Source organism: Tachypleus tridentatus, chromosome 10 (genome assembly GCF_004210375.1).
Source record: "Tachypleus tridentatus isolate NWPU-2018 chromosome 10, ASM421037v1, whole genome shotgun sequence".
Taxonomy (NCBI): Eukaryota; Metazoa; Arthropoda; class Merostomata; order Xiphosura; family Limulidae; genus Tachypleus; species Tachypleus tridentatus.
The window spans coordinates 56820080-56837938 of NC_134834.1; the positions used below are offsets into that span (position 1 = coordinate 56820080).

The 17859-nt window shown below is 31.5% G+C and overlaps 1 protein-coding gene across 3 annotated transcripts in view; it reads left to right on the plus strand.

Moving 5' to 3' along the window:
- The first annotated feature begins 1973 nt into the window (after window positions 1-1973).
- The window catches only part of LOC143229353 (coiled-coil and C2 domain-containing protein 2A-like), a 100740-nt gene continuing 84854 nt past the window's right edge, over window positions 1974-17859 (plus strand). The window contains exons 1-9 of one of the 3 annotated variants that reach the window (XR_013015832.1): window positions 1974-2275; window positions 2896-3022; window positions 5292-5339; window positions 5956-6036; window positions 7677-7815; window positions 10744-10841; window positions 11901-12005; window positions 14030-14125; window positions 14602-14800. Coding sequence is in view for 2 of the 3 variants with exons in the window: in XM_076461568.1 (XP_076317683.1) it covers window positions 2262-2275; window positions 2896-3022; window positions 5292-5339; window positions 5956-6036; window positions 7677-7815; window positions 10744-10841; window positions 11901-12005; window positions 14030-14125; window positions 14602-14800 (907 nt within the window). In the remaining variant the exon portion in view is untranslated. The remainder of the gene's footprint in view (window positions 2276-2895; window positions 3023-5291; window positions 5340-5955; window positions 6037-7676; window positions 7816-10743; window positions 10842-11900; window positions 12006-14029; window positions 14126-14601; window positions 14801-17859) is intronic. The other 2 variants (XM_076461568.1, XM_076461567.1) reach the window with 2 other exon arrangements.

Genomic DNA, 17859 nt, shown 5'->3' on the forward strand with positions numbered 1-17859 from the left:
AACGCTAGCATGTTCGAACTTTGGTGAATGTTCTAAAGTCTTGCGTGATTTGCATAAAAGTCGAGAGACAATAACAGAAGATTAATATTGTTGGTCAGTTACAATCAATGTGCTATAAGCCTTAGAAACTATAAATGTGACTAATCCTTATTAATCAGAAAACTACAGAACGTTCAACAAAAATGTTTAACTTGGGTGAATTGCTTCGATGTTAAGATTTCTACGAGGACATTAAATATCATCATCGGTAAAAGTCAGCGGTGAGAGGCCAGTCAAGCTAACTAACTTGAGCGAAGTGTGACAATATAAACTCAGAATTAATTTACTTGTTGTAGACCTGGATCGTCGATAACATATTCAGTTTTAGAACGGATGTAAGACCACTGTTTGTAATAACTATTAGTAATAACCATTATTACAAATTGCATTGTTTTTATTTGTATATTAAAATATATTTGTTTTAAAAAAGAAAACTGTGTGTGCCAATCTTGTTGGCAAATACCACATGTTTGATGTATATTAACATTTAAAATTCGTTCTAAATTGAAATTCAAAGTTCCGGCTATATGAAAAAGTAATACTTTAACAATAAATGGAGACTCGTACGAAATAACTTATAATACGTAACAATGTAACATACAATCTTGCTTAGCATAAAGGTAGAAAGGAGGCAATCAATGTGTTTGTTCAAAAATATCCTTAAAAAGTCATCACAGTTATTATATATCATATATGCAATTTCATATCTCTATAAATGTTCTTAAAAAGTCACCATAGTTATTATATATTATATATACATACTTATATCTCTTTAGATGTCCTTGAAAAGTCACCACAGTTATTATATATCATATATGCATATTTATATTTCTGTAAATAAATTTTAGAAGGTCATTATTGATTATTAAAATAGGTCTGCTTTTAAACATAAACAAAGGAAAACGTTCTAATTTTGTTTGACAAATGCCCTCAAAGTGCGGAGTACGTTTTTGGAACAACGGATTGGAAGCCACCAATCCTCGGATTCAGAGTCCAGGCATAATAACTACTGAGTCATGTACTACAACCTGATCCATCCTTTTGAGTTTGTTTTGTTTTAATTATTTGGTAAAACGCATGTTTAAAAATGTTAATATAACGTTAAAGACTTAATTTATTTCTTGAATGCTGTTTGCTATGGCCATTTGGTTAAGGCTTTCGACTCGTAATCCGAGAGTCACGGGTCCGATTCCCGTCACACCAAACATGTTTACCCTTTCAGCAGTGGGGGCGTTATAATGTTTCGATCAATCTCATTGTTCTTTGGTGAAAGAGTAGCCCAAGAGTTAGAGGTGAGTGATGATGACTGGCTGCCTTCCATCTAAGCTTACACTGAGGAGACAGCTAGCGCAGATAGCCCTCATGTAGCTTTGCGCGAAATTCAAAAACAAACAAACCGTTTGCTACATACTACGTTAATTTTGAAACTAGTAGTAGATGTAAACTCACAAATAACGTTTTGTTGGAAATTTTGAGACTAATAAATCCATAAAAAATGCTGATTGACACTCTGTTTAGCTTGTAACTGAAACTGAACTGAATGAATCACTAATTAATTACCCATACACTAACTGCTTTACTGAGTTTCGTATTTATATTTTATTATTATTTCTACCTACCTCACGAAATTTCTAAATTCTTAACTTGCATGACATTTATATATATTGAGTCAGGTGCTATGTAGCAAATAAACATCAAACATGAAATATCATCAAAACATAGCATACAAAAATAGGATGTGCATTTTAGTGAGCAATAACCGTATTGTTAATTGCCTTAGGTGTAATTAAATGTAGCTATAATTATATATAATAAATACAATATGATATTATACATTGCTTTTTGTGCTATTAGAAATATACTTTTAATGGGCACAAGAATAATAGCCTCAACATTATTGAAATAAATAACAAATATTAGCTTTCGTTGAAGGATTGAATAACAGCTTTCTGATTCTGTAGTACGTAAGAAACGCCGGACTCATAATAATATATGAATTATATATATTATGAAGTACAGTATAGAGCGGAAGTTTACAAATGGCAGCGTTCAGTGGGTGTGATGTACTACCTAAGCCTAAATCAACTTGCAAGAACTTACGAGGATATTATTCATGTTTTTGATATTAAAAACATTTCACCATCATGTTCCATATATACAACTGAAAGTGGATATCAACATTTTTTCAAACTTTTCCAACCAAACAAAAAGTTCAGCTCAGGATGGATACGGTAGAGTAAGTAACTTAAAATTTAACTTTATTTTCTACAATTCTAATTTATAGTTATAAGCACGTATAGTAATGTCATTACCCTGTAGCGTAAGTGTTTCCTTGTATAACCTGAAATTTTGTTTTCAAATTTTCTTGTGATTAACTTGAAGTTTACTTTGAGACATTTTTGTATTTTCTCTAAATATTTTTGTTTTCTACAAACGGATTTCCGACCTACATTTTCTGATTTCAATTTGTAGCTGTTCCTGTGTTTCTATAGAACATCATACATATCATGAAATTAAAGTAATTTGTGTTATTGAAATAAATTACAAAACATCCTGTAAGTAGTAAATCAATACTTTTCGTGCTCTGCATAATTATATCTTTAGTTAGAATAGCTAATAATAATATACAGAAGATCTTGAGCATATTTTTTTTATTATTTTACTTTCTGTATATTATCATTTAAAATACTAACCACTAACCAACCTTGACACTCACAGGGAAAATAAGCAGTTAAGTACTTTGTAAACTGTAGTTTTATGATAGATGATTGTCCAAGTATAAAACATTTAATATGTAACTAAAACTGCAATCTGTGTAAACAGGGATTTATGTTATATAAACTCTTTTGATATTAGAAAGCTAAGGGAAAAGATTCGAGAGAGACGAGCACATCAGTTGCTTGTGAGTGAGGAAAGTCAGTATGATGGTTTGGATGGAATAGCTGCAAAGTCAGACAACAAGACTCACACTTCATGGGCTGAGGTAAACTATTTGTGCTTTTATATGAAAGATGAATACATTTTTGGTTTTTTCTTTAAGGAATTTCACTTTGGATTTGTAAACCAAAGCCCATAGTTTCAGCTTTTACAAGTATTACAATTTTTGCATATGCTTAATTTTGACACCATTCATTTGGCCATGTTATCATAAAGTCTTTAAATGCCACCTGAAGTTTTTCCTTATAATAGTAACAAAGAAATATAAGAATAATAAAAGTTCCAGAAGAAAATTTAACCCATCCAGGTCACTTGTTTACATTATAAACAACCAGACAGAGTAGCAAAAGTATACCTGGCCAACATGTGTATTTGCTGACTGATTAAAGTGATTGCCATTAATCTGTAGTGATCTTCATACTATTACCTACAAGTAAATAAAAAAAGGAAGACATTCAGTAGTAGATGATTAGCTGGTTGCCTTTCATTGATATAGCAGTTAACATGGTGGTTGTAGGTGCTGCCAATCGGTTATATTTCTTCTTCTTAGCCGTTTAAAAAGGAAACAGAAGGTTAATAGTGGCTGGAAGGAGTCAGTTACTTTCCTTCTAATGTGCATTTCAAATTTAGTGATAGTTAATATCTTTGTTATAACAAAGACTAAGCAAGCAAGTTTTGTGGCAATATTTTAATTAATTGTATATTTGGAATAATGTGAAATAATAATAATCAGAAACCCTAATTTTTTACTAGTTTATTATTTTCATGACAGTGAGTTATATTTTAATTTTGATTAATCAATTTTTAAAACAATTGAAATAATTAATAATTGGAAACAAATTTTGAATATTTGATTAGTTTATATGAAACTAATCAAAGTAAATGTTGCTTGTAGTTAATTAATTACATTGACTAATGAGTCCAATTGACCAGCTTTATTTTTCACACATAAACCTGTCAAAAAATATTTACATTTAAAATAATTATAATTCATATAAGTAGTTTGTAATGCTCATTTGGAAAACATTTTTGTTGAATAAAAGTCTTATCTGGGCTTCCAGATCTTAAACTGACCTTTCTCCAACAATTACATTTTTATATCAACTTGTTTTTGTTGCACTATACATACAGACCATTCACTAGCATATTATTCAATTTTAAGTATCTTGGAATAGCAGCTGTAGTTGTTGAAGGGAGGAAACATGCAATTTAAATCCTTGTTTACTTTATTATACTTGATATTTCTAGATATATTACATTGATAACTTATTCTCTTAAGTAAAGGAAGTAAATTGTATATTATTTAATAAACAATATACCACTAAGAAAGCTATAAGGTAATAGGTATATCAACTACTCATTGCTTCTCTAATCTGTAAACTGATTTGATTTCATGTCCTCATTAAGTGTAGTGATTCAGTTTTGAATAGGATGCTAATGCATTGTTCGACCAGCATCTTCGCTTGGTGTATTGGCTTGATATGTAGTGTTCATTCTTCATCAGAATTTTTTATGTTTTTGCTGTATAAAACAAAGTAGAAGCATCAGGAATTCATTGTGTATCATAATTAATTAAATAACTCCATGAGCAGCAGTTACATTGATTAATGTCAGGTAAACTATCAATTAGTTAAAAATAGTTAATTTTTTAATCACATGTTCATGATTACTTTTCATTTCTGACTGATGTTTTTTATTTTATTGCAAGGTATAAGCTTATATTGTACAATATTCTGGTTTGTTTTTCTTCAGATATACAATCTTGAAGTAATGAGAAAAATTGTTCAAAATTGAAGCATGCTGTATAACAATAAAACACTTTTGAAACAGTTTTGTATCAAGTGTTCTATATAAATGATATGAGATAGTGAAGTATAACTTAGGATTTTACAAAGGCAGGAGCTAGTAAATGTTTCTATAGAGAATACTTGTATAACTATTAGATTTCCCCACTCAGAATATAATCATACTAATATTTACAGGTGATTGGAATTTTGTAATGAAGCTAAAATTTAAGATGTTGTTACAAATCTTAGCTGTGATAGTAGAGTAACTTGCTGTTTTTTGTGCCTTATTTTATTTTTGTTAGGTTCAGGTAATCTAATGAGTTTTTATTGGATAATTGGCCATACCTTGACTGACATTACAAGACATTCAATAATTAGAAGTATAGAATCAAACAGGTAATGGGGTTGAGAGCTTCATGTGAATCTTAGCTGTTTATGATAGTAATACATGTGCATTAGTTATGTAATAATCAAATACTGAAATATTAAACACTATTTTTGCTAATTTGTCTTTATGATGCATTTCAGGAAGAACAAAGTGCTGTGATTCAAGATATTTCAGAAAGGATAGTGGAGGTAAATAGTAACTTGTTTATGACAACTCTCAAGTCTACAGTATACTGTATTCAATGTTTCAGTACTGTAGCTCTTTAATTATCTAAGTTAAACATAGTATCAATCATACTGTGATGTAATATTCCCTCTTTTGTTTGCAGCTGCCCTAAATGTCATTTTTTCTCAGTTGTAGTCATTGCTTTCTTTACTGTTATGCCAAACACATATTTCAGTATATGAGTGTGTATATATATATATGTTATTTGGCTGTTTATGTTCTTGGTTAATGTTAGAAGATAATTCTAAGTAAATGAGATCTATTCCACAAAGCATTTTTTCCAGTTTTAGTTATTGTATATTTTGCTTCAATGGAGCTATTTTATTCATTCCAGTATATCTAGATCAGATATAATTGATACTTTTGGAAGTGTCAGTTTTATTAGTCCCATTTGTTTAAATTCTTGCTATGTATCTTCCTTTGGATCTTGATTTTGTGTTTCTTTGTGCTTTTAAAGAGATTATATTTTTATGCTCTGATATAAAGTTTTAGCCTTTGTCACATGCAAAGCAGCTATTCTCTTTAATTCAAGTGTGAGGCATATAGTGCTTAAAACTTGTACCTTTTTTTAATTTTTAGGTAACCAATGAACATATGAAAGGTTCCTCAAAGACCACTCTTGAAGATCTTCAGGCAAAACGTCAAAAGAGACAAAAAGATGTGATTTTTTTCTGCTGTTATTTATTATCTTTGAACTGTTAAAATAATTTAAGATGAAGATCGTGAAAAATTATGTAAATGTTTTTATTCAGATTGTTATGAATCCATAACAATACATAAAATAATTGGCAAGTATGTGAAGGTGGTTTTACCTTGTTAACTGATGCCTATCATTCAATCAGTTGTCACTGTATCAACTGTTTGCTTATTTACAGAATATAGAAAAAAATAATTAAAGTTGATATTGATAATATTTGAAGACAAATACAACAGTTTTCTTTGAAGTGACTATTCTTTGATAACATATTTTACAGTTAAATGCGACTTTATGGATAAACATTTAAATAGTCAATTAATGTATTTAATTTATCTTCAGTATCAACTATCACAGGCCTTTATAATAATTTTATTTGTATTTACCACTGCATTTTCTCCCCATTGTGGCTTCTGTAAATGACAAGATGGTCACCAATCTTACACTTCATTACTAAACAGGTCTGTCTGAGGGGATGTTATAGCTTTGTTCTGAGCCTTCAAAATTGCATTTCACCCTATTGACTGGGATGGGATCTCTCTTTTTACTCCCACATGTATGTCGGTTCCCAGACATTGGGTTTTGGATTCAGAGCAGGGCCAGTCTGCATAAGTTCTTACACATGTGTTATTATTTGTCTTTGTTCCCTCACTGAATTGGCCCCATGTTCACTGTTAATGTGTTGTGGGTCACTGTGGAGCAGGTTGTTGTGGTTCTTTCTTTTGTGCTGCTCCCTCAAGGATTTATGTGTACAGAGATACTGAGTTGGGAGTGGTTTATGTCTGATTGGTTTTGAGTGGATATTGCACAATATAGGGACATCTTGATTATTCTAGTTATCTGAATGTTGGGTTCCTGGATTACTAATTTATTATCAGTTTGCTTACATGTGCTCTGTTTGTGATATATCCCGTCAGTCTGTGATTCTCTTTCTTACCACTGCCTGATGGTTGGGTTTTGGATTATAGTCCCTTTATAGATGTTGGTTCTTACTGGCTAGGTCTTGGATCGCAACTCTCACATGGATGTCAGTTCATTGTGGCTGGGTTTTGGATTATAGTTGACTTACTGATAGTTTAGTCTTCATTCCACCATCACATGGGTGTTGGTTCCCCATGGCTGAGAGTTGAATGCAGTTGACTCGACATTTCTGGTCCATCGCACATTAGCCACTCTATACCCTGGAATACATCCTTTTACTCTCACCCACATAACTGTCTCTCAAGGGATTGAGATTGCAATATCAAGTGGTTTGGATCCATATCTAAACATTGTTCTCTCCCTTTTAGATTTGCTTCTTTCTTTTTCTGTCCATGTTTACAACACCTCTTTCCACACTGGATATAGAGTATACTTGGTACAGATGTGGTGTGATCTTCCATGTAGGATCTTCCACTGTGAGGGCCTCCACTTTTTGTGTGCTTTTGAATGTTTAGAATGGGTGTAGAAGGCAGCACTGAATGTGAGGGGAAGTAAGTACATTTTCAGTAAAGAAAAATTATAACTTTTTGAATCACATTTTGCAGAACATGCAAATTCAATTTGAACTTACTTTAATCTTTTGTTTTTCAGTGTAATAGTTTCTGATAATGTCTGTCATTTGCAGGTGAAGAAAGCCTTCAGTGATGCAACAGAAGAAATTGGATCCCAGTTGGAAAAAGTACGTCAGAGGATAGAGGCAGAGGAAAATGGTGGTGATAGCACAGAAGCACAAGAAGTTGTAAACAAGGCAGAGAGGACTAAAGGTGAAATTAGTCATTTCAAGTTCAAATTTGTGTTTTTGTTTTAAAAAGAATTGGAGATTATAATCTATATAAGTTACTAAGATGTTTATTTATTTAAAATTTAGCTTTAGGAATTTTTTTCCTAAAGCAAAAAATAAGGGAGCTAAATATTTTAGAAACTCATTCATAACAAAAGTCAACCTGCATATTATTTTATACTAACTGATTTCACACCAAAGCTGCAGAAATTTCAGGCATACATGCACATTGTTTGTCAAAATTAGCTGAAAGATGAATATTTCCAAAAAACAAAATTTTATTTTCCTTCTAAAAAAACAAAGCATTAAAAATTCAAATAATGAAATAACGACAACCATTGCCAGATAGTGTTATATGCTAGAAGTCTGAATGATTATATGCAATTTTATACAAAGAATCATGGTTATCAATAACCAATGCTTTTTGGCAAAAAACATTTATTAAGCTTTATCTTGTTGTATTCATTGTTTTTTTAAACTACGTAAAATTTATTGTATTTTATATTAATTTAGCATATCTAAAAAGAATAAAATAAACACAATATCTTTATCTGTATTATACTATTCATTAGTAGAGAAACTATTTTAAAACACAATAGACTTAGCTTATAGAGTTCTAGCAATCCAAAGATCTCAATAGAAAGCACTGTTTCATTAATTAATCTGTGTATATATGAATTATACAATAGATATTTCAAACATTAGTTAATACAAAGCTTTTTTGTTTACATAATGTAAATCAAGGTATATATCTCCCACCATCCCTATAAATCAGTGGTTCCCAACCAGGGGTGCGAGATAGCATTTCAGGGGGTGCGAGATAACATTTCAGTTTATGCAACTTTTAGTTTGTTGTTATATTTTTTCTTTTCCAAGTGTTTCATTTTTGTTTATATATAAAAATATATATAAAAATTTGTTTTGGCCACCTTCACCTTTATTTTTAAATAAATAATTACTGTGAGGGGTTCGAGAACATATTAAAATTTTTTCGGGTGCATGGCATAAAAAAGGGTGGTAACCACTGTAAAAAATCAACAGGTAGTAAACAGTTTGGTGGTTAAGTGTATATGTTACGAACAGTTCAGTAACTCAGCTGACCTACATACATGTATGCACATCACCCCCATCCACCCAACCACTGCTGTTTCTGCTGTCCACCACAGTTCCTTATATTTCTGGAAGGTTGGAATCTACAGTTTTGACAGAAAGTGATCACACCCCTGCATCCTGAGTAGTTTTTTCCTCATAACTTAAAAACTATCATGATTAGGATAATGAAAGTATAATATATTATAAATATTATACCAACACACATCTACATAAATTTTTATATAAATTAAACAACAAATAAACTATTTATAAACAAATAACCAAAAATAGGAGGAGCAGAAGGTGTTTGTACATTTCAGAACGTGTGAAAAAACTGATATTGCCATAAAAATTTTGTTTAGTTTGATGAATAAACTACATTATACCATTTCAGAACTAGACACTGGGTTCGTAATTACTGGAATTTAGCCAGCAAAAAATTTACTTCCGACAATTTAGCGCCGTCTCCATCATTATCTGCTTGGTCATCATGGTGAACAGGAAACAACTGTCTGGCGATTTAAAAAACCCAATTATTGTAAAATACAAGTCTTGTGTGTCTCTTTCCGGTATTGTTACACAACTTAATGTGCCGAAATCTACAGTTCAAATCATAATTGCCAAGTTTAAGCTTACAGGATCAACTGCTAACCTCCCTCGTTCCGGACACCCCACCGAAATTCCAGAGAGAACCAAGAGGAAGGTTCTCAGAGAAGTTAGTAGGAACCCTCGTTTAACACGTAATGACATACAGAAACTGGTAAGGAAAACTGGGATTGAAGTAAGCACCTCTACTGTTACGAACATGTTACGCTACGCTCTTCTGGGTTCAAAGCATGCCGTTTTCGTAGAACTCCATATTTAAAGCCTGTTTATTTAGAAGCACGATTGAGGTATGCAAAAAAGCGTGTAGATAAATCCTTTACCTATTGAAAGAGTATTCTTTGGTCAGACAAGACTAAAATCGAGCTTTTCAGTCACAATGATGTTCGCTATATTTTATGTAAAAAGGGGGAACGAAATCTTTCAAAGAACACCGCCCCTACAGTTAAACACAGAGGTGGCTCAATCATGTTAAGGAGTTCCTTCAGTTCTTTTGGTGTAAGCAGCCTTTGCCTCATCAATGGAATCATGAAAAAAGAAGAGTACGCTGATATATTGGCACTCATATCAAGAATGATGCTTGGAACTTGCGGCTTGGGCACCCTTGGATCTTGCAGCATGACAATGACCCTAAGTACACATCGAAATATGTGCAATCCTGGTTGCAGAGGAACCACATAAGCATTCTGGAGTGGCCTTTGCAGTCACCTAATCTTAACCCAATTGAAAACGTTTGGCATGAGTTGAAGACTAGGGTTCATCAGCGTCATTCAAAAAACTTGCAAGAGTTGGAAGCCTTCTGTAAAGAAGAATGTAAAAAAATACCAGTCGAGTACTGTCAAACAATCATAGAGGGCTATGAGGAGAGATTGCACCAAGTAATTCACCTGAAAGGCTACACAACTGACCATTAAAGTATATTCATGAACACTTTCTGCCCCTCCTATGTTTGGTTATTTGTTTATAAACAGTTTATTTGTCGTTCAATTTGCATAAAAGTTATGTAGATGTGTGTTAGTATAATATACTATACTTTCATTATCCTAATCATGATACTTTTTAAGTTATGAGGAAAAAACTACTCACGACGCAGGGGTACGAACACTCTCTGTCGTAACTGTATGCCCTGAAGCCTTTGAACAATTGTTTACCCAGTGTTATACATAGAAAATAGCAGCTATTTAATATTCTCTCACAGTCAATTTTAATTTTGTAGGAAGTATCCAAGATGAAGCAAATATAATTCCTTCTCAGGAAAATGTTGCTGCTGCCAGTGTTCGAGAACGTCTCAGGTCTCGTTTGCAACAGACCAGAGTAAGGTCTTCACGTTTTTACATTTTGATGTAATTTTCATAAGGAATAGGTGTTACTTTTTCAGTCCCTGCTAGTTCAGCATCACTATATTGTATGAAATCTTAATATTAAAACACCTTATTTAGATGTGGCATTAATTAAAAGAAACTGAAACCTAAAAACAGTGTGAAGTACTGGATTTTTTAGATCAAATACATTTCCTTTATATTTGTTGAAATTAGTAACTAAATATGCCTCCTTTTTTTGTTCAAGTGAATGTGAATTTTACTTTATAGTAACAATGAATTAAAAAGGTCTAATTATTTCTTTAAAAAGAATCTTTGGTGACTGGTATTTAGCTGTTTTTCTGTCACATCTTTAACTGTGAACTAACTTAGTAGTAGTAAGGGTTGTAAAATTTGGTATTATAATATAAGGATGTAAAATTGAAATACATCAAAATAAATGTGTTGTTTATTTTTTCTGTGTATGAAAAACCATTCTTGTTATATGTTAGGATGATTTTTTCATCTGAAACATACCAGCAGATTGGTGTTTTGTTTTGAAGTTTTTTGTGCTCTTATCTGTATAAGAAATTGATATGAATATAACTTCAGTTTTTAAGTAACACCTTTAATCTTAAGGTCAGTGACTTATTTTGGTATTTTTACACTAGTAGGGTCCATATTTTGCATACTATTGAGTAATTTCATGTTTTTGCGTATTGCAACATTTAGTATAAAGAGTTAGCCAAAACAATTGGGTAAAAGCATAAATTTTAAAGATATATAAGGAACTACAAAAGTAATTAGTGGAATTATTTATACCATTTATAGTATTTTGTATTTAATTTTATTGTATGACTTATATATTATTAGGGATTTTGTACTTAATAAAGTTTATTTTGTAAATAGTTTATAAAAATGTGTTGATAATGTTAGTGGGGTCCATATGAATCTCCTTGATAATTCTAGGGCTACAACACAGAAATAAGTTTGTAATATGTCTAATGTACATTATCAAGTTTAATATATCAATATTTTATTGTTTTGCATTTTAATTCAATTCTTTTTTTTCCAGGAAAAGGGAGAAAGGAAAATGAAATTGGATACTAGAACTGCAAGTACGTTTCGTCATTGTCTTCAGAAGCAGAGATTTTCATCTTCTGTTCTTGAAGAAGATGAGGTATTTTTCTGTAGCCAAATGAAGGTTTTGTGGTGGAAAGATAGAATTACTTGAATTCATAAGTTTGCCTCTATTTTTATATTTGTATAACAAAATTTATGTCTTTAATCATATTTTTTGGAGTGCTATTGTTTGCCTGTCTACTTGTTTGTTTTTATGACATCAGTATATCTAAGTAGAACTGTTTCTTTGTTACTTCTGCACATACACAGCTGACAACCCATTTCCTAATTCCCTTTTATTTTTATGAATATTTTATAAGATAAAGAGTAAGTCTGTTTTTGCTTAATATAAAAAAATATTTGTTTACCTGTTGATTCTTTGAAAATTATTCTACTTAAACAATAATTTTACTAAATTTAATAGATTACTTGTTTCTACTTGTATGCTTGAAGTCATAATTAATAAAATTACATATAGAGGATTCGTGTGGAGCCCATGGGCTTTACAAATGCATTAACATTTCAACAACTAAACAGTTAACTTTCCTAAAAATAGTGATAAATAACTATAATATATATAATTATTCCAGTTCTCTTTATCAGAGCATACATGAATATGAATCCTTACTTGGTGGTTCACAACTGAATTTTATCATTCCATGTCAAAATTGAAAATTGCATTGCATTTGTTTTTAATCAAAGGGCTGCAATGCACTGTTGGTAAAACGTTTTCGGTTATGATGCATTATGTACATCCAGCATGATAGAGGGATGTTTTTCTAGTGGATGCCTCCATTCTTTGACATCCAGCATGATAGAGCACTGAGGTTTGTTGAACAGCCATGGGAATTTTTTCAAACGGATACTTCTATACCTGTTTATACTCTCATCCCCAAGACATGCCCAGTGACAGTCAGTTTCAGACTGTCTTTGTTAGCCTGAAGATGATCTAAGAAGATCAAAACATTGTTCTGTACTTTATTCTAATTAAAGTTTTTAAAACCCCAATGAGCCATCTTTCAATTACATTAATATGTAAACTCTATCAGTAGTGAGTGATTATAAAAACAATTAGGTAATTTGAAGGTTAAAAAGTTTTTCAGTTAAATACGAATATTTTGGAATATTCTATTACTTTTCATTCAATCTATATAATATTAAGATATTTTAGTAGTTTGTAACTGAACAAGAAAGTTAATTATTGCAAGTGTTTCTGTTTTGACTTTGTTTCATAATGTCTGTTTTTTTTCATAATATAAGTGTTGTAACTTCATGAATGTCTTGTCTAATACTTTAGAATTTTGAACAATGCTAATGATATTTTATTTAAATAGATCGTAATATAGAACGTAATGTTATTTAGTGCTTGAAACACGATTAAATTAAGATTATGTAATGACATACAAACATTTTTCTTTTGTAATCTTGTTATCCTTTTTTTAAATTATCTGTGCATATATACAGGGTGGTCCAAAATTATCTTACCAATTTTAAAATTTAATAGTTAAATAACTAAAGAAATATAACCATGCAGTTTTCAACACCTTGTAACCCAACTTGAACAGTTCTTATTAATGTCTTTTTTTTTGCTCTTATTGAGTAGTATTACCCTGTAAAATGGCACCTGTGCAAGAAAAGACTGAATGTGATGTTGGGCTTACAAGGTAGGTTAATCTTGTGACCTCTATTTGCCAGACATAATTTCACTAAACTTCTTTCTTTGGGAGAGTGTTAAGGACATGATGTGTTGCACACCTTCAACAAACATCATGGAGCTAAATACCAGTATAATGCTTGCTATCACCATTGTAACTGTGAATATGTTGCAGCAAATGTGAATTGAAATTGAATATTGGTTAATCATGCTGAGAACTACCAATGGCATACATCTAGAAGTCTACCAACATGTCAGTTAAAGCTGTTTGAGTTGGGTTATAAGATGTTGGAAACTGCATGGCTGTATTTCTTTTGTCACTTGATTATTAAATTTTAAAATATGAATGATAACCATGCTTTTTAAATGCGATTTATCAACTGAGTTTTGTTACATTTCTTTGTTTAAATAAATATGTTTATTTACAGAGGGAGAGAGAAGAGGACTTAATCAAAACAGCTTTGCACCAGAAGACAGAACGTCAAAAGCAGTGGAGTTCTATAAGTAATCAGGTCATGCAACAAGTATGTTCTTGCTAGAATTTATTTGTAACATTGTCAGTTTGCTTTTGTAATCTTCCAAAAAATTAATTTGTTTGACTCTGCATTTATAACAACTACACAAATTACATGTATTTTAATTAAAGATTTACACCATCTTCTGTGGTATGTGTGGCTAAAATAACAAACTTGATTCACTGAAAGGTTTACTGTGTTTTAAAAATATAAATATTTGTGTATAAATACTGTGTAACCACAGTTGAATCAGAATGAGGTGATGTTATCCTCATATTTTTAACATGAAGTAAATTTTTTGCAGATTAGAAATCTGTTTGAACTTTAAGTTTCTAATAATGCAGTTGAGTTTAGAATGTTTCTTTGTACAGGTATGTCAATGAATTTTGTTATCCAGTTAAATTATGTTTATGTCCATAACATTACTACTGGTTTGTGGTTTAATGTAAATAAAAGTATTCTAAATCATTATTATTTGTTTTTAGGCAAGTACTCCAAACATTCCATCTGTAGATGAAGCTTATGATTTCTTCACTCGTGTCTGGAGTCCAGAATTACAGACTGTTCCCAGAAGTCAGGAATTGCATGAAGTTGAACAAGAGCCATCATCTTTGTCTGCTGCACCACACCTTTTACCTTCTGGTCAAGAAAATGAGAATGACAACTGTATCGTAAATATTGAAGGCAAGGACAAAAATACTAAAATTTTATATATATCAACCACTATCTGTCATGAAAAATTCCAAACCAGTATGGATTATATTGTTTACAGATTTCTTTTTTTTAAAGAATACAAAGGAATATGCATTCTTTACCTTGTTCTTTTAACAAGCAAACCTTTTTACAGTTTCAGAACATTTAATACATCATTAAAAATCTAGCTGATAAAGATTCAACAGCGAGAGTAATGAGCACTGAAAGTGTTATGGATAATTGTTCAGTCATTTTATTGTTACAAGGCTTTACTGGGATCATTGGCTGAAACAATGAAAATTTAGAATTGAAAGAAAAAATACAGGAGAATGGGCACAATTATTGCAAGGTAAAAAAAACAGAGAAAGGCAGAAAAATATCCTAAGGAAAAGAAAAAGAAAGGGTATAAGAAATAGGAATCCAGAAAACTGAGGATTTGTTTTCCTTCCTCTCAATAAAGTGGTGAATTTATTAAACGTATATATGTATACATAGTAAACCTCAAAAACTCAGTGGTTTAATTTTCAGTGAACTAGTATGTTTTCTGTGTTTTATGTTCTGTAATTGGGTATATTTGACAACATCATATGATTCAACCTGTTTTAACTCATTGCTCATCTAAAAAAGGTTTATTTTTGAAATATTATCAAATGACCTTTTTGTATTGTACATGACACAAATATTTAGTGTCATATATTCCAACTTTTATAAAACTACTTTGTGTTATACCAATTAGTACAGTAATAAACCTTAGATAATAATTCATATTTTAATAGCGTACAAGTTCTATGTACAAGGCAATGTCTAAAAAAAATTATGAATTTATTCTAGCATCACACACATGACACATTTTCTCTAGTTTAATTACTACCTTTTCAAAAAGGTACAAAAGTAAATGTAAATTATTCACTATAATATTATTATTGCTCAGACAAACCATAATTTTTATAGCCTTCAATTCTGTTCAGTTACAGAGCTATCGAATAGAAAATCAGACCCCCTCCTTCCACAGGCACCTGTAACATCCTTTTTTTTAGAATTTGTCAGTTGTGTTCTCTTAAGTTTAATAATATGTTACTTGTAACCAATAGAAAGAAAAAGTTGTTGCTCATCAACTGACATACTATGTTACATTGTGTTTTGAATAGATACAGTTACGACAGAAAGTGTTCGTACCCCTGCGTCGTGAGTAGTTTTTCCTCATAACTTAAAAAGTATCATGATTAGGATAATGAAAGTATAGTATATTATACTAACACACATCTACATAAATTTTTATGCAAATTGAACGACAAATAAACTGTTTATAAACAAATAACCAAACATAGGAGGGCAGAAAGTGTTCATGCATATACTTTAATGGTCAGTTGTGTAGCCTTTCAGGTGAATTACTTGGTGCAATCTCTCCTCATAGCCCTCTATGATCGTTTGACAGTACTCGACTGGTATTTTTTTACATTCTTCTTTACAGAAGGCTTCCAACTCTTGCAAGTTTTTTGAATGACGCTGATGAACCCTGGTCTTCAACTCATGCCAAATGTTTTCAATTGGGTTGAAATTAGGTGACTGCGAAGGCCACTCCAGAATGCTTATGTGATTCCTCTGCAACCAGGATTGCACATATTTCGATGTGTACTTAGGATCATTGTCGTGCTGGAAGATCCAAGGGCGTCCAAGCTGCAAGTTCCGAGCATCATTCTTGATATGAGTGCCTAATATATCAGCGTACTCTTCTTTTTTCATGATTCCATTGACGAGGCAAAGGCTGCTTACACCAGAAGAACTGAAGGAACTCCTTAACATGATTGAGCCACCTCTGTGTTTAACTGTAGGGACGGTGTTCTTTGAAAGATTTCATTCCTCCTTTTTACATAAAATATAGCGAACATCATTGTGACTGAAAAGCTCGATTTTAGTCTTGTCTGACCAAAGAATACTCTTCTAATAGGTAAAGGGTTTATCTAAATGCTTTCTTGCATAACTCAATCGTGCTTCTAAATGAACAGGCTTTAAATATGGAGTTCTATGAGGACGACATGCTTTGAACCCAAAAGAGCATAACATAACATGTTCGTAACTGTAGAGGTGCTTACTTCAATCGCAGTTTTCCTTACCAGTTTCTGTATGTCATTACGTGTTAAACGAGGGTTCCTACTAACTTCTCTGAGAACCTTCCTCTTGGTTCTCCCTAGAATTTCGGTGGGTTGTCCGGAACGAGGGAGGTTGGGAGTTGATCCTGTAAGCTTAAACTTGGCAATTATGCTTTGAACTGTAGATTTCGGCACATTAAGTTGTGTAGCAATATTGGAAAGAGACACACGAGACTTGTATTGTACAATAATAGGGTTTTTTAAATCACTGGACAGTTGTTTCCTGTTCGCCATGATGACCAAGCAGATAATGATGGAGACGGCGGTAAATTGCCGGAAGTAAATTTTTTGCTTTCTAAATTCCAGTAATTATGAACCCAGTGTCTAGTTCTTGAATGGTATAATGTAGTTTATTCATCAAACTAAACAAAATGTTTACGGGAATATCAGTTTTTTCACACGTTCTGAAATGTACGAACACTTTTTGCTCCTCCTATTGTTGGTTATTTGTTTATAAACAGTTTATTTGTCATTTAATTTACATAAAATTTATGTAGATGTGTGTTAGGATAATATTTATAATATACTATACTTGTATTATCTTATTCGTGATAGTTTTGAAGTTATGAGGTAAAAACTATTCACGATGCAGGGGTACAAACACTTTCTGTCGTAACTGTAAACATCACTCTTACTTATAATACAACTTCAGTTCCCATGGGAATCACAATGGCTAGCTTCATGAATTTGTAACAGCTGTAGTCCCATAGTTAGAAAGCAGAAAAGTTTTGATAGTTAAAGGAAATTGTCTGTTTTGTGTTATTAGCCTATATTCTTTTATGCATTATTTAATTAAATAAAAATTTTTAGTGCATTACTATCATTAGTATAAAAAAATAGGATTAAGTTTCATTGGCAATTGACAGCAAGGAAAAAAATATTTAAGTAAGTACTTTATTT